Source organism: Nicrophorus vespilloides, unplaced genomic scaffold, assembly GCF_001412225.1.
Source record: "Nicrophorus vespilloides isolate i.1.1-1 unplaced genomic scaffold, Nicve_v1.0, whole genome shotgun sequence".
NCBI classification, from domain to species: domain Eukaryota; kingdom Metazoa; phylum Arthropoda; class Insecta; order Coleoptera; family Silphidae; genus Nicrophorus; species Nicrophorus vespilloides.
In genome coordinates this window covers 208131-231007 of record NW_017099987.1, presented here as the reverse complement: position 1 = coordinate 231007, position 22877 = coordinate 208131, and the positions used below count along the sequence as shown (strand labels likewise).

Below are 22877 nucleotides of genomic sequence, written 5' to 3'. Positions count from 1 at the left end.
AGCCCTTCATAGCAAAAGACCAGATTACACCTTCGTACAAATAAAAATGTTGGTCCATTGCAATTGATGTAAATATCAGAATGAACGTGAGGTGCCAGTCTGTTTCTTCTGCTCCAATAAGTCAACAAACATTTTGAAATTATACCATCGTATTTATCTTAATTTAGAACTCCCAATTCATTTACATACTTTATAAACGGACAACGACTTAAGAACAAAATGGGTTCTCATTAAATACTGGTCTTAACTATACTGGTTGCATATTATCCTAACTTGTTCGAGGTTCTTCTAATGTTTTCTAGGAACACCGGCTCTACACAACTTGTCTTACCTTTATTTTTGCAGAACTCTTATAATATTAGCGATTTTTTTTTGGAGACAAGTTAAATATACCACAAAAGGCTAATGCTTTGACGAATATCTTAAACAAGGTGTGGTGTGTCCGCACTCAGGCCACTTATTTATTAATAGTAATTAGTTTTGTTAAATTAAACTTAAAACAATCAATTTTAATAGCATTGTAACATAAATACAGATTATCGACTTTCTTCATTTAATGTAGTTCAACTTAAGGTATCATCACTGACTATCTCATATATTACATGAATCATATTGATACTGTTTGATAAGATTCCTCGAATAAAAAAAAAGTTTTACGTTCAGGCGTGGCGGAATAGCATATAGTTTTATTTGTTGTGGGTGTAATTATAGTGATCTCTAATAATGGCTGATACATCTATGGAGTTGACAAATTTAAATGAAGATAGATGGAGGGAAGTTTTTCAAACAGTAAGTGATTCATTTTTATACGAAAAATTATATTCTGTATATATGTTAATCTTGTTTTAGTACGATGTAAATAATGATGGGAGGATCAACATAAGAGAGTTAAGGGACATGATAAGGAGTACTGCCTATGAACAAGGAATACCAAGACATGTAATTAGGGCTATACACAAGAGTGCTGATGTGAATATGGACGGTGAATTGGATTTTCAAGAATTTCTTTACATGGTCAATAATCCAGATAATGAGTTATTCTTCACTAAAGTCCAAGAGAAGTAATTTCAATGTTTCATTCATGGTTTCAGGTAATCTAATTGTGAATTTGTTATTGAAGGTATTCGCAGTATGTGAAATTTCTGGTGCCGAAGCGGCGGAGGGTTTTGGAGGAAACTACCGTTGATGGCCGATATGAGGATCAGTACAAGTGCTGTCCACCACCAGTTATAATGATACTGATTTCTTTGATAGAGATTATACTGTTTGGAACTGATTTGGCTTTAGGTAATGATTCAAATGAAATAACAGGTCCTGTAGCTAATGCTTTGCTCTATGACCCACACCAAAGGAAGGAATTTTGGAGATTCCTTACTTACATGTTTGTGCACATCGGGTGAGACGCTCCGTTTCGAAATTACCGTATTCGTAATTGGTTTTATTTATTTTTTGCAGCAAATACCATTTGATTGTGAATATCTTGGTGCAAATTGTTTTGGGTGTACCATTGGAGATGGTGCACAATGGATTACGCGTTGCCGTGGTTTACTTGGCTGGGGTGATTGCTGGCAGTTTGGGCACATCCATCACAGATCCGACTGTGCGATTGGCTGGAGCCAGCGGAGGCGTTTATTCCTTGATAACGGCCCATCTAGCTTCAATCATTATGGTGAGATACCTTGTTAACAATATCTCAATATCCAATCAAGTGTTCTGTTTCATACAATTTGATTACTGTTTTATTTATTCATTCTTTGCAGAATTGGAGCGAGATGACCTATCCCATTATCCAATTGATAATATTCATCGTGCTGATGGGCAGCGACGTGGGCACTGCCATCTACAACCGATACGTGCTGAACGCCAACGAGTCCATCGGTTACGCTGCTCACTTCTTCGGCGCTCTGGCCGGTCTCCTGGTAGGCATCTTCGTGCTGCGCAACATCGAAGTCACCAGGCCGGAGAAGATCATCCGGGCTATAGCAATCGTAGTCTTCGTCGTTCTCATGGGTTCAGGCATTATTATCAACATCTTCTATCAGGATTACTTTCCCGTCCAGAGGCTTTAACACAAAAGAAGAGTCGTATTTTGACATTGTTACTAGAATAATATTAAAGTACGAAATAAATCAATAAATACCTTATTTGACAACGACAAATTCTTTATACGAACACATTATTGCATTACATTACATTTTTTTAGTTAATTACAATTGTTAATATTATAGTATTATATATATTATTATTATTATAATTTTAGTTGTTACTGTGTTAATACTGAAAACATATATGTTCTTATTTGATCATTTAATTGTTCGTTACTATTACAACTGTTATTTAAAAACAAATAAATTATTTATAAAGTTTCTTCGATGATGGGCTCAAATTTTAACATAATTAAATAACTACATTGAATTTGTGGATTTCGATAAGCACCAGTTGGGGACAGAATATTCTTTAGATTTAAATTTTGTATTTGACTGCTTACATTACAATTACAAGATTTTCAGTTTTATTGAATGTATTACACACATTATAAGTAAATATAAATAATGGAATTAACTTGTTCAATTGCATTTTTCGGTTCGGAATTTCATTTCTAAGGTCGATTGTCTGAGACACGACGAATCACAGCTGTTTGAACAATTCTTATTGGACGATGAAAAGATTGAGTTTTGAACACTAGAAGGAGAGTAATAAACAAATTAGTTGCGAATACGAATCATATTCTACCGTTTGAAATTAGGTGATTATTAAAAAAAAGCCTTATATGGGAAGGAAATCGTCGCTCATCTGCAACATGATGATTCACCTGTAGATTTAATTCAATTATTCTTTAAAGGAATCCAAATCATAATAAGTATTTAAGTGTGCTACCAGGGCTACGGTTTCGATATTAGTACACGTATCTCTCAGTTTACACGGTACTTTTTTTACACGTTTTTAAAAAATTACAAATTAAATGTTTGAATAGAAAGATCAAAAGGAACAATTTTTTGCCTTTCAATATTTTAGTACGATTGATGTACCTTAATTCATAATTTGTAAACAACTAAAATATGCGTTTTTTGCTTAATTTTCGATTTACATGGTTTTACATTCAAAAAGTTAGAATTTCGTTTTTCTCGGCAACCTATGTATCGCGTAATTTGTAATACGATTCAATTGTGTTTCGTTCGTGAAAGTGAATGAAAACTGATAGATGATTGTTGATTGAGCGGAACAGAATTAGAGACGGCAACGATCGGATCGTCGGGATCGTTGTGCAATGCAATTAAGTAGTATTATTGTGGGGATTAGTGGACATTGGGCATCCGGTTACGAGAGACTCGCCGAGTCCAAAGGGTACTTCGATGTCTCGTCTCGTAACGAGGACATTCCCGTGCTTGGCGCTATCGTATCGAGTATGTCACGAACTCAGACGTCTGGCAAAATTTCACGTACTTCTTCTTTACGATCCATATACTTGCGTTATCAGCCATTAATTGATGGATGTCTGGAATCGCACACAAATATGGAAACTTTATTTATACATCGAAAACATGAAATCGCTGCATCGTGTAAGACGCACTTTGATTTTGTGAGTAATAGAACAAATACTAACTGCATCGTGTAGGATGCATGTTAGATTGAGTTTTTGAGGTTTTATAATGTGTCTTGCTATGGTTACTAAGATTTCAATTCACTAAACAGATATGATTTGACAAATAATGAGAAAAGTGATTAAAAATATGGAAATAATGGTTTTATCTAAAGATTTTCAGTAATGAAAATGCAAATAAATAATATTTTTATGAAATGACAAATTTGCATTAAGTGAAAATCAATAAATTTTAGAAATTGAAATGTAATTCATGTAGATATAAATGCAGTATTTTTAATACTAATTTGATGTTGGAAACATTTTTCATAACTTTTCTCCGTTCCTTGTTAAGAGGAATTATGAAATTCTTCTCTATATTTTCTCGCATTGCATGTACAAAATCTAAACTTGAGGACGACGACCTTTATTATGAAGGTCTATCAAAACAGCTGCTTCATCACAATGTGCTGCATTTTACCTTCATTTTGCTTGATGACCAATATATAGATCTTCAGCTGACTTACTATTATAGTACTTAACTGGAATATCCGGTTCTTAATTAATACTTAAAAAAATCGTATGAACATAACGAAACACAGTAAAAATTATATTTTTTTGGAGCATTCTGCTTTTTTACATTCATAATTTACAATTCTAAATCTTTTTTATTGGCCCTTTTTGGTCGAAAGTCTTTCTGCCTCAATTTATCATTAGTTGATTCATGGTCTTAATATTCAATTAAAAAAAATCTGCTAACTAAAAAATGATCTGAAAATGATTAATACAATTTCTGAGTTTATAGGAAACTTTTGTATTAAAATTAATGTGATAACTATGGAAATACGATACAATTGATAAGAATCCAAACATTTTGTGTTGCATAATGAGATTATCATTTCAATTTACATCTAGTCTTCTATTACGATGTGACTCAAATTTCTTATTTTCTTGTATATTGTAAACGCACAATGATGACGAATATGAATTTCTAGAATAAACGTATTTTATATATTCTGAATCATATTATTCTCGGAAACAATATCATTTTTATGCAGAGTAAACTTCGGGATTACTTGGGTTGCTCGCATGAAAGTAAAAGTGTTAGAAGTGAAAACATTGGTCTTTCTAAAAACCATATTATCGTTGCTATATTATTGAATAGAAACAATTTCAAGAATTGATACTAAGTTTTTGTTAATCATGTATTAAAACGTGATTAATATCATGTAAGTAAATTAATAAGTTGTAAATAGCATTTAATGCTAAAATAAGTTTAAAATTAGTATTTTTTTTTGCTTATTTAAGATGATGGATTAAATAAAGATCGAATCTGCAGTTTGGATTCGAGCAGGTCTATTTTTGAAGACCGTCCTTTGTCCCGAACAAACGGTTTCTGGTTGCATCGGTGGGTAGGAAAGGAGGAAAGGAAAATAGCTTTTCGATCACGCGCTCGTCTCGTGTCCACCCAAAAGTAGTAGTAGCAGCCACCGTCTGTCTACGTGATCTCTTTTCGATATTTCAACAATATTGATAACACCTTATCAAACCGAAAACACCGATTGGGATTGGCCTTAATTAATTACCATTAACACATTACTAACGCAACGCAAAGACACAAATACGTATGTATTACCGTTCGCAAAATTAGGGTCAAACATTTGAATTATCACAGGTGGACGACTGATAAGCCTTTCTGTGTTCAACTAAACACTAAATATTATTGATGTCGTAGTTGCTGCATTTTGTTGTTGTTGTTGTTGTTGTCGTCGTACATGCAGGGTTAAAGCACTTTCCATTACGAACGGAACGGACGCAGGTCCGGACTAGCCCCATTTCCCTTACGTTCTCGTTATTTATTCAGTGTGTATAAGTAGTTATGGTTACCTGTTTCGCAATTCCCAAAACAGTAAACAGTTTAATGAACGATTAGGATTACGATTTCAGGATCAAAGGTTCCTTCTGCTATCTGCAATTGGGCCCCGTCTTCAGTCTCTAGTGTTTTTTTTTTCCAATCTCAATGAAATTGATTTGTGTTACGCAAGCAACTGAAAAGAGTGTCGATGTCGAAAACTGTTTTGTTGACTGATTACATTCGATGAGGTTTCAGATTTTTTTTTGTATTTTCAAAATTATTTTACAGCAACATCAAAATATTCATAATGACTCATTATTTTTTTTTGTAAATTATAAAACTATAAATGTTTATATTATGACTGCGTACGAATTTTGTAAATATTTTTCTAAATTCTCAAAGTTAGTCTTATCAAATTGTCGGTTAATATATTAAGAATTTCTACTATTTCTATTGGTTCAATAGCAAGGATTGTCACGTTAATTTCGAGTAAGTAATCGTTTGCAGTATTTCAATCATTACTAAAATTAGTGTTGTTATTCTTGTATAATTACATAATTCGTAATAAGTGTTTAATAATATAAGTATTTTTTTCTAAAATCTTAACACGTGGCATAATTTGCCACGTAGTACATTTGTATCAACATAATCTGCATGTTCGCTTTTATATCATTAATTATTCGCGGAGGGATTGTATTAACTCGTATTCAAAGTAGATGGCAAACCTATGACATGCGTGTAAGTTGTGACATTTTTGGTGACAGTTATGTTTTTTTTTTAGAATTTTGACATATCTGTACCAAAAGCTTCGACATCACTGACCGAGTGGATACAATTTAATTTGTTTTAAAATGTTCTAATTGTGTAAAACATTTAGAATAAACAAAACTTACACATTTAGACGATACCGTTAGATAGTTATAAAAATAGGTTACTAAATATAACCTTTTGCTCTTATACTCTATATATGATTTTACAAGTAACTTGCGCATATAACTCGGACTAATACTTATATCAAATAAGAAATTGAATTAATAAAGAACATTTTGATACAAGGAAGAAACTATAGTAACTATGATTATGGTATGTTGTGATGTCATTTAATAACTCATGTAAAAAAAGTAGTTACAGGTACATTGACCGCATTATTTCCGCTATTTGATTTATAATTAAAATATTTACAGTTTAGTTTAGAATTCGATTCGACAAAGAAAAAAAAACTTAAGTTAACGGAAAACGTTTGAAAGTTCTATGTTATTGTGTCATTAATGTTTCCCCTTTAGTATACTGTCATAAAATCAATTGTCATTGGATTTTACAGTTACCAACTGTTAAATTATTAACAAATATTGCGTTGTGTGTGTGTAATGCGCAGTTATTTTAAGTTGGTATATCTTCTAGAAGTACATACGTATGTTGTCAAATATTCATGTTTGGATTTTAATCTTTCATTTAAAATTTCCAAAATCCTAAGATATATTAAAGGATATTAAAAAAATAATAATAATTTGAGAGTAATTAGAATATATTCTATACAGATCTTATTTTGTTTCTATACGTCTATACAGAACTTAATTTCTTCCTTTGCAACGGTCCGAGGATAATATTTATCATACTATTGACATTTCAAGTATAACAATTTGAAGTTTCAATTTTGAAAGAAGCCTTCTTAATAATACAATTTAAACTTAGAAATTTTGTACCATGGTAGAATTGAGCCGAGTACGGCCCTTTCTCAAAAAAAAGCGGTTCCCTTATTATGTTCGTCCCTCGGTTAAAAACGCATCTGATGGTGCGAGGGGCCGTGAAAATTCCCAAATATCGTCCCGTCCTGTTTCACTATTTAAAATTTGCTTTGTGTTGTCCTCGTGCATCATGCGTACAACCGAAATTTGAGGGATCGAGTGTGCGTGCGTGTCTGTGTGTGTGAGCGAGTGTATGAGTGCAGTTCGTCACGTTTTTAAAAGTAGCCTTCGAGCACGACCAGTACTCTCGAAGACACAGTTGAAGAACAAGCACATGGCCAAGAACACTATAATTATAAACTGCAACCACCATCGAGTTATGGAAAATATCAATTATTGGGACGAGAAGACGAATCTGTATTTACGTTTCCACAAGAAATTCACCTGATTTCGCGCGACCGAACAACCGAACACCGTAATTACGATAAAATCAGGTGCGCGCGTTTCAAAACAATAATACATCATCGTAACAACAACAACATCGTCAACAACAACAAATACAAAACAAAAATAAAATCGACGACGTTAATATAGTATTATTGTCGGTAAGTTGTTTTTCTTTCTTTTTTTAAATTAATATTTTGTATAATCTGTGTGTGTTATTAGTAATTTTTATTATTTTTTTGTTTTGCGATTCGTTGATAAACAAATTTCAAGATTGTGTGTATCATCATTTTTCAGCGGATCTTAGTGCGCTTTACAAACGAAACGTGTATTAAAACATCAAAGTTTTGAGAGTGAAAAAAAAAAATGAATCAGTTATCACGTTTTTCTGATAAGAGCAGAAATAATAAAAAATATATTTTTCAATAGGCGATTATACATTTCCAAGAAATGTTTATTTAATAGTTGTTTTGAAAAATTTGAGAAGTATTAAGATATTCTTGATATCTTGATTATCTTGTTTCTTACATTACATTCCATACCTTAAAGCTTTTTTGCACATTTTGATATTGTAATACCTCGTATAGTACGGTTCCGCTAATATCCCAGACTGTTTGAAACCGGACGAAATAAAAACGATCAAAAAATAATTTATATTTATTTCGCTCAATTAAAACGTAGTTTCTTTTGAAATTGCTGTATTTTTTTTTAAATTTATCTATTTTTGACAACTTTTTCATGAATTATATAAAACTAAGAGATCACTAAGGCTCGTATGATGATAACTATTAGCAATTTATGTAAATTTTTCAAGCTTTTAAATAAGTAATGAAAAACCATAACAAATACTATATTATAACTAAAAATTTTATTTAATTTATTCAATATTCAAATATTTGATTAAGATTCTGTATCTGTTGAAGATTTTATTTATTAATCAATAATATGAAATAATTCAAATATCCGTGTAACCTTTAGTAACAGACTCCAAAGTACACATTCAAACTTAAGAAAAATAGCACTATTTTTTTTTAAATTTAATTCCACATAAAAAATTGACATTATGTGTTTTGTGTGCGGATTTCTCAATTCTTTGTTATTCAAATTTTATATACAACCTTAATATAAAATCCAATTTTGATTATTTAATTATTATTTTTTGTTAAAAAATTTAAAGTTTACATTGAGGATTTGAATTTGAGTGAAAATACGCATGGGAATATCCGATAAAACACATGGTAGGATAATATTATATTGTTATTCTCCTATGGACAACTTTCATTTTCCGATTTATAGTGGACATGGACTTTGTAGAAGCTTTTAACGTGACATGTTCTATTGGAAATCCGTAGAGGAACACTGAATTCCCGATGGATCATTGTATAAATGGCCAACAATGGTGCAATTTAGATTGCTAAGAACTTTAATGCTGGCAAGAAACATTAGCTCAGTGTTTCTCAATCTTTTCGATGTGCGGCCTCTTCATATTCGTTTGTACTTGTACTACGACCCAATTGTTTATAACATATTTTGTACGCAAGGTGACAGCTGTCATTTTGCGAACCGTCGCTTTAGATCAGCGGTCTTCAACCTCACGGACCACTAAACTCAAAATATTGAATCTCGCGGACCACTACGAGGAAAAGCCCTTTTAAAAAAGCAAAATTGCAAAAAAAAATGGATTCAGAATAGAATAAAAACATAAATAACCTCTCGTCCATGGAAAGTCGCACAAACCTGAGAGAAATGCACCACAGTAAATCCCACCGGGGGCTTGTGATGGTTGGTTGCTATTGGAGACCGATGATATTGGTACACTTGACACATAACTGTCATGTGTTTGTCACTATTCTCAATAATTAATAAATTAATTGAAGTTCTTTTCATTTTCATCTTTTGTTATTTACAAATAAAAAAAAAGGTAAATTATGACTATAAATAAATTTGACGCAAATCCATTTGTGTAAACAATCATTTGCATGCACTAACGTTATTATTGTATTTTTTTCCTTATAATTTGTTTAAATTGTTATCAGCTTTGACGTTCGTGCGGTGTTCAGAGTACTGAAAAAGAGAATCGGTTTGATAATGCCGTTGTTTATTTACTATAAAATTATTTTCATTGAATTAGATTATCTGAATACATTTAATGAGCGAATATTTCAATTATTCTCTATTTATTAACTGAGCATTAAATTATGTCTGTGAACTTTCCATTCATTTCATGCTAAACACAAGCAAAGTGCACTTTCTAAATATTCTTTGTTTTACTTTACGAATCGAAATAGTTTGTCGTTTGATAACTGCAATTAGATTAATGTGAGCTAAAAATAAAGAAACAAGTTGATATATGCATCCGCTGTGTAATGATAATTTTTACATGAGATAATTTGATATAATAAGTTAAGAATGTAATGAAATTACTTCATAAAATAATTCAAGAAACTTAGTTTGATCGAAATTAAACAATGTGTGTTAAATAAGTAATTAGTATGAAAACATAACAAATATTAATGCTATAACTAAAAATGGTATTTGATTCGTTAAGTGATATTGATTAATTAAGTTAAGTTGTTTGTAAATAAGTTACTTTTAACGCGATATTTGATTATTGGTAAGACGGATATGCAAATGATTTTTTACGCACTAATTGCTATTGAACTTTGGTCCTGTCCGGGTCTTTCCACGATTTTAACATAGTTTACATCGATAAATGTCTGCTTTCCTTTTTATCGAAGTCATGTAAAAAATTTCATGAAACTGTTTACCTAGTTTTGGTTGAAAATGTAAATTTAATTGTGTAAGATTATACGTTTCTTTTAGAAACTACTTTAAATTATTATAATATAGTCGTAATTAATATGCAATTATACGTAGAATTAGGTAAGTGGCTCAAATGTTGCTTATTATTATTATGTAGACTCTGACAAGTACTAACAATTCCATAAAGAAAAAACTATTTTATTTTGTAGGAAAAAAAATGCATCAGTCCAATTATCGAGCCATTAGTAGCAAGAAAATAAAGCATTTTGGAAATTCACTTAGCCAATTTCATGGTCAATTTCATTGTTGTTGTTTTAATTTATAAAGACTACATATAGAATACTTTGCATAGTGCGACTTTTTTTTTAAGTTAAATATCTTTTTATGCGGTTTTAAAGTCTTTGATTAGTGCGGGAGGTATTTCTGTTTTACGTATTGCTACGTTTTGATTTATTTTGAAACAAGAGACTATGAATCAATCAATCCAAAATTGAGTTGAGTTAATGACAGCTGTCACCATGCGTCAAAGCGAAGACCTGCGCTTAGCAATTGAGTCGCAACTACAAACAAATAACTTGAATTGCCAGACAAAAGGTTGAGAAACATCGTTACAGCGACTTTACGTACGTACGTAACTTTATCTATAATTTTATGAAACAAGTTATATAATCATTCCATAGAAAAACCATATCTTAATGGTACAGTATAATTGTGAATTGCGAAACTAGAATGTGTGCTTCATTTATTCGTGATGACGTTACGGTGAATAGCATGAGAAGATTTGATTTTGGAATTAAGCGGTGACGTCAAAGGTGGCTTGATAACGTCATCGAAAAGTCACAAGTGCGCTTTGCACATTGTCGGTTCGAAGTGGAGTTTTGACGAATTAATTTGATATCACTTTCAGTATCAAAGTCGGATTGTGTCTCTTGGTAACAGAGAGATTCGTCGGGAGTCGAGGTTTTTTAGGATACGAGAGAGCGCCTCCTCTCTGTGTGTACTTGTGAGTGTGTGTTTTTTCCATGTATTCATGTTTTCATTTTCGGGTCGTTGCAACGATAAAACGAAAATAGCAGATAATGCAGACGCCAATTAATTTACTTCACTTTGCTTCTCGTATTCGTAATTTCGTGTTTATCATTGTTTCAACCTAACAACAAAAAGAAAAATTATTAATACATTCTTTGAGTAAAATTACATCTGTTGAAGTGACATTCGTGTTAAGGTTAACGACCGGTTATTACTTGAGATTTTACATTAATTTGTAAAAAGCATTTAGCTTTGAGTTTAACACTTTCTTTAAATTTTGTTAAGATTACAATATTAGATGCTGGTTAAATATGATTAAAAGCAACTTTATGACTAAGTCAAAGTCATTCACTCTCAATTGTCTTCATTTTTAAGAAGTTGTCTATACCAGATATGGTCAAAATCGATTGCGAAGCGAAATTGCTTTTCTTCATTTCTATCTTTCATTTAAAATCGTTACTTAACTCTTTGAAGGGCCAGAAATTCCTAAATTTCTAGACCCAACTACGTCTACTGAATCTTTATTGGATGGATTCCTCTTTCCTGGACATTTCTTACAAAATTATGATAAAAGTCTTCTAAGCGCCGAATAAGTAAAAATCGTTCACTCTTAATTATCATCATTTTTAAGATGTTGTGTGCGAAATTAATTTTTCTTCATTTCTATATTCCTGACTTCATAAGCAACTAGATTAAGTAATTCTTTGAAATATTATTAATTTGCCTATAGATCGCGACCACTTTTTATGTCAATCTGAAGAAGAAACAAGTTAGTAATTAAAATAGTAATTTTAAGATTACATCGATCAATTATTTAATTCAGGTTTTATGTATAACAAAAAAAAACATTAAATTATTAGATCGAATTATTTTCGAAAGATGTTAACAACATGTTTACAGTAACGCAAGTGCCTCATTTTGCAACCTGCGAGTGAAATTGACGTAATTCGAGATAGAAAACGTAATTCGATTCCATACAAAAATGATTTTTTTTTGATAGTAAATTGATTAAAAATATAGGAAAACAATTTTAGTTAGATGAGAATAATTTAAGAAGGAATCTGCAACTGTTGAACTGTATAAGAAATTTCCAAGAGTTTCGTATAAGATTTTAAAGACTAAAGTTATAGATAAGCTGATTTATTTTTGTTATTTATTTTCAATTGAATTGCATGAAACTGAAATCGGTTTCACGAAGTTCAATGTAAAGGAAATAGCATAATTATAATATACGATAGTATTTTTTTTGTTTCTTTATAAAGTTAAATATCTTTTCAAGCGGTTTTAAAGTCTTTGATTAGTGCAGGAAGTATTGCTGTTTTACCAATGGACAACTTTGATCGTGATGCCATCTCTTGGACAACTTAATATGACGATCGTTAATACCTTTTAAAGTTCAATTTAAAGGAAATAGAATTATCATTGATGAACTGTGTCGAACCGAAATTAATTTCGTTTCGGTTTACGGTTCAGTTCCGATTGAAATTAAAATTTAAAATCGAAAAAAAAACAATTTAAATTAATTTTAGTTAAAATTTAAAATCGAGTCCAATATCAAATTTTAGTTAAATTTTATTTACCAAATTCTTTTACTATTGTTTTCAATTATAAAAATGAAAATATAAAAGAAATAAAATTGAATTAGTGACTAGTTCAACACATGCACTTTTGTAATGTTTCTTCATGTTTGCAGTAATATCCTTTTTAATATTTCATTTGAGTTTGTTCTAATGTTAGTTGCGCAAGACTTGTGCTTGTCCTTTCTTCTTCAAATTTTCTCTTTTTAATCGGTGGTTGATTGGTGGTGATTGAGGCTCTAATTTATATTGATGATTAAGCGTTCCAACGTTTCGTACCATCGAAGAGCATACATGAAAGAAGGCGATTATGAATTAATTTAATGAACCAGTTTCGGTTTTTCAATTCAGCAATTTTTTGTTCCGGTTACAGTTATGTTTCAGTTAAAAAATCCGGTTAATTCCGATTCCGGTTCGACTGTCTGACTGTAATTATATAAAATGAAGTTATTCGTTTTATAAATGCTTCCAACAAGTTAATTCAAATATGTATATATATTAATAATATAAATAAATATGTAAAAGTTATTTTTAAATAAACATTCGCATTTATACACGTTTTTATAATTTCCATAATTACAAATTATATTATTTTGGTTAAATATACGATGAAAGAGTATAATAAAAAAAAATATGCAATTTAAACAGGAATAATATGTTGTCATACGTTTTATCACAAATCAGTTCAAATTTTGTATTTTAGAAAGATTTTATGTTTTGATTAAATTTATTAGTTTATAATTTCTTCGTCATTTATTTATTGTACACATAAAATATTCTGTCACTTCCATAAAATTGAATGAAAGAATAAAGTTCAAACTTTAACAATTTCTAACGTATCAGTAATTTCGTAACGTAACGTAAACATTCTTCCGTCAATCACAATCCATTGACGAATGGGATGTGTTCGTTTTCAGGGGTTAATATTACATAAAAACACTCAAATTACATACAAAGTAAAATCTTAGTAAAATAACACTTTGGATGGTTTTAAAATTTTTGATTCATTAAATTTCTAACATTCTCTTCATCAACATTTTCGAAACTTATTCACTGAACAATCTGGATAACTTAATTTCTAATTTCTTGGATGTTATTTTCTCCTCTAGCACAACTTCTGACCATAATATGCACTAAACTATTTAATTAAGCATTTCGTAGTGACTTCTTTCGAAGTTTTGTTATGGGAGTTATGACTGTAAAGTTCAAAAGACTGAACATTCTATTTGATTTTGGATGTAATTTCAATACAATTTCAGACGTATTTTTTTATGGTATTTAGAATAGTCGAGTTGTTTTCATCAATATCATAATTAAGTCATTCAAAATTTTACGTATTTATAAATAAAGTTCAAAACACACAATTAGAATTTTAGCAACCATGTTTCTACTTTTTTAGACTTAGAATCGTTCAGTTGTTTCTATCAATAATGATTCTATAATATTAACTAGATTTTCGAACTTATTGTGTTCAATTGTGACTTGTTTTCATGAAACAAATAAAAAAAAATAATGGAAAAACTAATTCATTATATTTTGAGAATTTGCATCATAAATATTGCTAAAGAGTACGTCGAAGAAGCAAGTAAATTGCAAGAAATGCGTTTCGCAATTAGGTAGAAACAATCGTTAATTGTTGCGTCTGCAAAGCATATTTTTTTTTGTTATCTTCTGCATTTGTACATGCGAAAGTGACCATTCGAAAATAATAAAGTACTGGAAAGGTTTTTTCTTCGTCTCCTTTACGACCTTGACTCTCGAAGTCGTCGTATTTTCTGCAGTCGTCGTTTTTTCTTCTTCAGAAGATGAAATAAGAAGAAGAAGAAGAAAAAAATGGCTCCATCAAATTGAAATTGTTATTAATAAAGGAACATGGAAGATCTGTTCCAAAAAAACAGGGTTATCACCGAAAAACGATAAAGAACTTGAACTTGACTTGACGAGCTGCACAAATTAATTACATAAATAACACATTTCGCGCTGTCGCTGATCGAACTCGATGGGGAAGGTGGGGGTTTTTATTCCGGGAATCGCCGTTTCTTCTAATCGACACAACAACACTGGATGTGGTGCATCCTTTGCGGTTAGTCAAGTAAAATCAGTCAGTGGGTCTCATCAGAGTGCGCAAATCAATTGATGAATCCTCCTCCTCTCTCTCTTCGATTCTAATCGAAGGTTTGAATTCTAAACGAAAAAACGTTGTGAATCGATTGACAGCATCGATTGATTATCGATTAATAAATATCAGTGAAGTTGTTTTCGTTTGCGTTAATTGTGCGTGGAATTGTTGGAGGAAATATAGTTGCAAGAAGTTCTGAATTTATTAGGTAATATTCTTTGGTTTTCTATTGGGAATAATAAAAGTATCTTCGCAATTTGAGATTGAGCATATAAAAGAATCCTATTTAAGGGCATAAAAAGCTTCTGTACTCGGTGGAGCACAATTAAGGAATACTTTGCGAGCGGTGGATGAGAATAAGAACAAAACAAAAACTAGCTTCAGAATTTAACCTTGTGATGTCTCTTCGCAACACGCGAAGCTTCTTAACACACATATATTTTTTTTTTTTCATTTTCGAAACATGAAGATTTCCCATGTTATTCATATATATATATTTAGTTAGTACACTATGTTTAGTCTGGGCTTTATCTGACCTTTCGCTGATGACGATAACGTGCACGCTAATTTATTTTTTTTTTAAATTTTCGTTTACAGGATTCCCGAATAAACTATATTCTATATTCAATTCAACTAAATCCTCGAGAAGGATGTCCACTGAACTGAGGGAAAGCGAAAGGCAGAGGATGGAGGACGAACGCACTAAAGCGTACAAGAGGTCGAGGTTCGTGCGTAGCTCTTCGTTGGAACGAATCCGGAAGTTCAACACTTACATCTGCTCGCAAAACTACTACATCCTTCCGGCAATCTTAACCTGGTTGAGGAACTCGAGCACGGTCATCCAGACCAACTTCGAACGTTCCATCATCTATTCGAAGGCAACCATCTACAATTCGACTGTTTACAAGGTGTCCAGGATTTGCACGAAGGCGAACATCTCGATGTACCTGGACGATTTCCGGGACTTCTCGCGACACGCCAAAGACGAATTCTGCATGTTCTTCAGCGAACGTTTAGCAATTTGCGGTGTTTACGCCACGATAGTCGCGATCTTCGTCCAACTACTGGTCTGCCTCTACACCCTGTGCACTGCTCTGATGCCGGCCGGACTCGTCTTCATGATCGGCTGCCTTTACTACATCACGCATCTGAACTTGAAATGTCTCAAGTTCTTCATCGATCAGGAAGCTCAGCTCGCCCAGCAGAACACACCGAAGAAAATCTCAACCCCGAGCCCAGTCAAAACGAAACGTCTCTCGCGAAAAGACATTCTGGGCAAAAGAACGATAAGCAACTTTAACTTATTTTAAGAGAGAACAAAAAATCATCATTTCACACTTTACATAGGTTTTAATATTTATTTATATCAAAATCGATTTTTTTTTTATGTTTGTTCTTATCGACTAAGCGACTTTCGTTGTTGTCGTTATGTAAGTAAATTTCTTCGGCTAGTGTTTATATTTTTTTTTGTTAACAGGGAAAAGATTAAAAAACTTAAATTGGCCCCGATTTCGAGAGGTGGTCTAATTTTGCGACTGATATTAATTTTTGGATCGAGCAATGATGCATCTCCCACATTTTACTTTTTAACTATTTTACGACTTAATCTTAGACGATTAGGATTATTTAAGATTTAATGTTAGCGATTCTTCGAATTTTTCGAATGTACGAAGCTCTGTGAGATAATTATTTTAATTTCGAATAAATAAAGTTATTTTTTATCGTACATTTCATTGTTTTCCTTACTTAATTCTAAAATGTGACTAAATATGAAACACATATGCACATTTGACAAATGATGTTCAAATATTGTTGTTCTAATCGCAATTAGTATTTTTCTACTAATTTAATAATACAAATTATTCCAACAAATCATCATACTACAAACTGAACAAAATAAGAAAATAAAAGCAAATTGATCTGCTGCAAAGGGCGAACGATCATAGGTCTTTCTGCCCATGAAATATTAATATAATGTACAAAATATCATAAAAAAAGACCAAAATTATAGGTACTTTTCAAGTTGACAATATGTGCTCATAAAGAGTAAGAGCAGGAAATCCGATCGACCTTCGACTCTTAATATGCAACCGGTAAACTGTATCGAGACTGGAAGGTCTAGAGCAAAACTTTGAAAATAGCAAAATATGCCAATGCATTCCAAAATGGGTGTGATATTGGTGTATCCATACATTAGCTCGTTATGAGGATTATGTATTGTTTTGTCCGGGTGTATAAACATAAAATTTAGGAGGTAGCTCGTTAGGAGGATTATGTATTGTATTGTCCGGGTGTCTAAACATAAAATTTGAATGACATTGACACACATTTGATACTAACATTTTGACTTTCAATGTACAATTTTCCCGTTTTTTCTACATATTTTCTGATAATAATTCTGCTATAACGCATTTTTCTGATAATTTTCTACGATTATATTGATCATATTCAGTATAATTTTTATTTAGTTATTATTAGTATTTCAACAAACCATTAATAATTGTTTTTTTTAACTTAAACAAATCTTTTATTGCTGAAAAATAATAGTAAGGAAATACAATTTTACTCAAATTATTTGCGGACTTTTCCAATTTGATTCTAAAAAAATATCTGTCCCAAAAGTACCCGACCTCACGTATAAATTACTGTTTATTTTGTAGAGCTCGACGGTTTTCACTATCGAAACTATTGAAAATCGCTTGGGAAAAGTATATCGAACTAAAAGAAGATATAAAGATATTTTTTTTCATATTTTTTTGTGTGTTTCCTTTGTTAGGTCGCGTACTTCTGGGACTACGCTCGTATATCAGTATTTCGATATAATATTTCTGTCTCGCTAAAGTAACTAATTTCATCGGTGTAACGCGAGAATCGATTCGGTATAGTTGACAAGTGGATGCGACCGGCTTCAATGAAAATCTGACATCGGATCGAGAGGGCAAATTAATCGCCTGGAACTAATAAAGTAAATAATCCCTGATGATGTCTCTAAAATTCCGCGTTTGATCTTCGATTACGCGTGTTTTCATTACTTTGAGTATGGATGAACGATGAACCCCAACTACGAAAATAACAGATATTTTCACAACATCTCATCTGTCACTGTCAAATAACATATCTTAATTTACATCAAAATGCCTATTAATTATATTTGTTTTTTATCTTGAATGCAGATAATTGCATTCAAATAATTGATAAACATCAATTAAGTACTTATTTATAAAGCAAATATTTGTAATTACCGTAATTAAGATTATATTTGCAGTAATTGACTTTGTACAAATTATTATTGATTAATTCAACAAATTATTGTGATTATAGAGTATCTAATATATAAAATAATATGACATTAAATAATTTTTTTTTCGAACAGATAGAATAACTGAAGCTTAGAGTTTGAGTAAGAAGTATCTTTTTCTGAAACTAGGGGCTATGTTGCTTGAGAAACTAACGAAGGTCTTAGTGAGAATTCAAGTACTTGACGGATACGATGATCATACTTGAGGTGCTGCTCCACTCTACCTACATCCACTGACTATATTAACAGCTTTTTCAAAATTCGTACCGAGAACGCTACTTTTCTAAATCAAACTAATTAGCCTTGGAATATTAATTATTTTTCACCGCATTTCAGCGAATCAAACTTATCTTTGAATTTTTTTGCTGGATAAAGTTGTGATAACCTCTTAGACTCAACATTATTATTAAACTTAAAGATCTTGGAACTAATCGTTATTTTGAAATCATGTATTTTACAAACATTGATGTGTTGAATGTTAAGCAAAAATGTTAAATCTTTTAACTTTTACAAATATCAACTTTACTATCATTATTTATACAAACAAATATTAACATGTTATGTAATGAAATATTTGTGTACGGTCATTGCGTAATATCGATTTAATTGTTTAAGTAATTTCCACACGATAAAAAACGCATGCAAATAATACGTAATGCGAAATTACTTCACTGTCACTCAATTTTTTTATTGAAAAGTTTGTGGCTTGTTTGGTTGAAGTTAATGTTGTCAAAATATATTTCGTGTAATTGTATATATAATGGTTTTGTTTGAAAATACTTCAAAATAAACTATGTTCGTTATATTACTCGTAAACATGCACTATAATTTGACAATTGATACAGCAATCATACAATTAATGGATATTGAAACTTTTGACTTTGTAGAGAGATTTGTAGAAATATTTTCTGTACTTGTATATTTATGAATATTGTATTTTTCAAATAAATATTTTAATATTAACATAGTTCAATAGTAATAATTTAAGTTAACAAATAGATATGTTTGTTTTGAGGGATTTCTGAGTTTTTCTTTTTAACATTTGATAGATGTCACTTTTAGCTTAATTTATCAACAATAAAAATATAATTGCTGCTACGGGTTGTGCAAACACAAATATTTTCGACATATTTTATTTCCGTAAAGACAAGAAAGCTGCTTGAGACATGTGAAATTTGTGTTGTTGATTGTTTAACAGAAATCATTGGTTAATTTGAAATCGATATGGAGATGTTTTACACAAAGATGACCAACATTCTCGTCAGGTTTTTCCTGATAAGGATAAAAAATTCTATGAGCGCTAAATTATGAAGTAGCTAGAAAGGTGGCAAAAGGTCATTGGAGTAAATGAAAAATATACAATTGTTTAAAGTTAATTCTTGAAGTTCTTGAGTTGTATTTCACATTACAACTCTAAGTACAGGGATGGATTTAGGCATGGTGTTTATAGGACATCGTTCAACCAAAAGTACTCCCTAAACAGTGTTAGTCCTGTGCCATCAAATAGTGTTAATCTAATAAAAGTTAACTGAAGCTTTAGTAACCGTTTAATTTGTTTTCTAATCGTTTTTATTTTCAAGAGTGTCGTCGAATCTTCAAAGGAATTATTCAAAATTCAATTTAATAAAATATATAGTACGATTTAGAACTACCAGGATATGTTAACGTATAAAAAAACTTTATCTTGGTATTATAAGTAGTTAGGAACTATCTGCATTAGTAAGTCATGTATCTTGATATTTCAAATTAACTACTAGTATTAGGTAGTATCTTTTAATTAGGTCTGATTTCAAACTGAAAGTTTGGTTTCTCATATCTTAACCAAGAATTAACCAAAGTATGTGTCTAAAGTTTAGACTCTAAACTATCAATACAGCGTTATTCGCAAGCGGTTTGATCTGTCTTTATTCACTAATCTTGGCCACCAAACAGTTTTACCATTTGCTCGAATATTTGATTTTCAGGTGTGATTTGGTCTTCATTGTTATCCAATCATTCTGTCGAACACGAACGCGATTGTCGAAATTAATTCATACGTAATGGCGGTAACAAAATGGTATAAAAATCGCAACAGCAAAGAAAAGCAAGCTTAAAAACGATTGTTTAATTTACAATACAGTTTCTTGACCTTACTTTCTTGATTTGTATAAAAGGTTAATAATAGTGTCGGACTAGTAACGTCATATCCTACTGATAGTTCATGCGTAGTTTGAGGTGTATTCGTTTTCACTGCAGCCTTCAGATCATCATTCTCTTCATCATGGTTTACAAAAATTGAACTTAAAAAATCATTGTTGGTATTTTGACAATAGGATGTCAAAGTTAAAATTTAAATGTAAATGTTCTATTGTATTGAATTCAGCAGATTGACAAAAGATGATATTATAATATTAACAAAAACTTCTTTCTTTTTCTTATAGCTCTTATTTATGATGCGTTTGGAAGCAATTTGAAATTTAAATTGATTATATTGGAAATTGGATTTAGGTTGAATTAGTTTAGATTTGTTCAAATGGTTATTTATTCAGAGAAGTAACATGTTACATTGTGTTAAAGAGAAATGCAAAGCCAAACTCTTTCGGCAAGAATTAGTTCAGAATGGGAATGTACACTTAATAAGATGATATCGTGCAACTTTCATGTATCTATGAAACTTTTATAAACGATTGAGATAATGTCAAATTTGAATTGAAAGCAATTTGAGTTGTTTGAGAATTGAAGCATTGAAGTGGGTTGAATACAATACGGTTCGTTACGATGATATTGAAGTTCATCAATAGTTATTGTCAGGACGAGAACGTATGCATTCCTTTTAGCATACGTGTCAATGGATTGGCCTATGACCTCCAGAGATGCTATTGAATGGGCAGAGGGACGCCGGCGCGCGCTGCATCAGCGTCGCCGGCGTTGCGGTGGTGGCGTCCGTGTGTGTATTTTTAACCGCGACGCCGTCAGGTCGGGTCCGGCCAGTGCTGTTTGCCAAAGACACTGCTATGGATCCGCGAGTTCCGACGAGAACAACGACGGCAACGAGACGGGCGTCTTCGAAGCGGACCACGGAGGCGCCGACCACCAGATAAACGACGGACGGCGTCGCGACGCATCAAGTAGAGACAAAGCAAAGAAGTAAAAAGAAAAAAACGGCAACGGGACACACACACACAAGAGACGAGAGCAAAAAAAGAACGGACCCCTAACAACGTCGCATCGGAAATAAAACAAAATCTCGACGTTACGGACGGAGTCGAAGACGGAGAGGTTCTTTTGAATCGAATCGAACTGAATTGTGGGTGCGAAAAGAGCCGAAAGAAGGAAGTACATTTATATTAACGACATATATATATATATCTATATACATATAAATATATTATAAATAATAACAGTTAGTGGTTTCAATGCCTTATACATTTTGCCTTAAACATTGAGAAGGAAACGAATGAAAACGTAATAATTATTATTATTATTATATACACGTTGCAATTAATTTTTTATTTGCGAAGAGAAGGAATCATCTATTTGTGTGTGAGGAGCAGCGAACGAAGGAAACGGAAGTGATTAGGATTTTGATAATCAAGTGTGCAATCATCATCATCGGAGATTAATTAAAAGAAGAGTGCGAGAATACAAAGAAGTTCGGAGAAGGAAATCGCGCGCACCGCCCTTCTTCGTCCCCCACAAACCCTGTCTACTATAACTATATAAATTCACTAAACACAATCACACACTAAATGCCTGTACGCTCTTTCCATCATACCCGCATCCAGATTTAGCGTTTATCTCTCTTATGCCCTCCAAAATTAATTAAACTAATAATAAATTAAAACTAACCTAACCCCGTTAACAATCGTAAAGAACTTTGAGTAAAAATAGAAGCGATCAGACGAAGTTAACTATATACAACGACCATAAGTAATAATCAATTAATTGATAATATATTGGTTTTAGTGCAGTGAATCGAAAAGTGCGTGAAAGAATTTTTGCAATTTGTTTGGATTTTTTTTCTCACTTGTTGTTGTAAAGTGCGTGTTTCGCGAGGAGCCGAATCCTCGAGATCTCATCTCAACATCAAATAACGATCGAGGAGGCTCATATGACCTACGGTTATTATGCCTGTTCGAAGAGGATTAGTGGCACCGAGGACCACGCTCATCGAGACAATCATCAGGAAGTTCGACACCGACAGTAAGTTCTTGCTTCATTTTATTCACTTCTATTTTTAGTCTGACGAAGAATGTTGTCTTTCTTCTCTGTTTATCACACGTGCGTACACCTGTCGATCCTTTTGCTCCCATTTTTTATTTTCGACATATTATTACGAGAGCACAAGCACAATCTCAATTTGAACAATTAATTTACAACCAAATTTAAATCAAAAACACAATAATAATTACATTGAATATTTGCTAGTTCATACTAGTTTGCTACTGAACATAATAGATACTAATTAACTCTAAGCACACTTAATGTAGTAGAAAGAGAGAGATAATTGACATCTTGTATTACGACAAATATCAAACTGTAAAACAA

At 31.8% G+C, this 22877-nt stretch overlaps 3 protein-coding genes across 8 annotated transcripts in view; all 3 read left to right on the top strand.

The window, feature by feature from the left end:
- The first annotated feature begins 573 nt into the window (after window positions 1-573).
- On the top strand, window positions 574-2182 carry LOC108566570 (rhomboid-related protein 2-like). Its single transcript, XM_017926534.1, has 5 exons — window positions 574-789; window positions 850-1061; window positions 1121-1396; window positions 1456-1669; window positions 1761-2182. The coding sequence occupies exons 1-5, from the start codon at window positions 724-726 to the stop codon at window positions 2067-2069; spliced, it is 1077 nt and encodes a 358-aa protein (XP_017782023.1). The 5' UTR covers window positions 574-723; the 3' UTR covers window positions 2070-2182.
- A 5249-nt stretch (window positions 2183-7431) lies between these two features.
- LOC108566533 lies at window positions 7432-16778 on the top strand. 2 transcript variants are annotated; one of them, XM_017926464.1, is made up of 2 exons: window positions 7432-7725; window positions 15650-16778. In XM_017926464.1, exon 2 carries the CDS (start codon window positions 15703-15705, stop codon window positions 16360-16362), a length of 660 nt encoding a protein of 219 aa, XP_017781953.1. In that variant the 5' UTR covers window positions 7432-7725; window positions 15650-15702; the 3' UTR covers window positions 16363-16778. The 2 variants fall into 2 exon arrangements, with proteins under 2 accessions (XP_017781953.1, XP_017781952.1); XM_017926463.1 differs by lacking the exon at window positions 7432-7725 and adding an exon at window positions 14998-15260.
- A 4468-nt stretch (window positions 16779-21246) lies between these two features.
- Window positions 21247-22877, top strand: part of LOC108566546 (potassium voltage-gated channel subfamily H member 6-like) — a 124254-nt gene continuing 122623 nt past the window's right edge. For 4 of the 5 annotated variants that reach the window (XM_017926481.1, XM_017926477.1, XM_017926479.1 and 1 more), the window contains exon 1: window positions 21247-22532. In XM_017926481.1, coding sequence (XP_017781970.1) covers window positions 22457-22532 — 76 coding nt within the window. In that variant the 5' untranslated portion in view covers window positions 21247-22456. The remainder of the gene's footprint in view (window positions 22533-22877) is intronic. The other variant, XM_017926480.1, reaches the window with a different exon arrangement.

Coding starts and splice junctions, on each gene's coding strand:
- LOC108566570 (XM_017926534.1), top strand. CDS start 724: ATGGCTGATACATCTATGGAGTTGACAAATTTAAATGAAGATAGATGG. Junction 790..849: donor GGAGGGAAGTTTTTCAAACA/GTAAGTGATTCA, acceptor ATCTTGTTTTAG/TACGATGTAAATAATGATGG. Junction 1,670..1,760: donor ATCTAGCTTCAATCATTATG/GTGAGATACCTT, acceptor CATTCTTTGCAG/AATTGGAGCGAGATGACCTA.
- LOC108566533 (XM_017926464.1), top strand. CDS start 15,703: ATGTCCACTGAACTGAGGGAAAGCGAAAGGCAGAGGATGGAGGACGAA.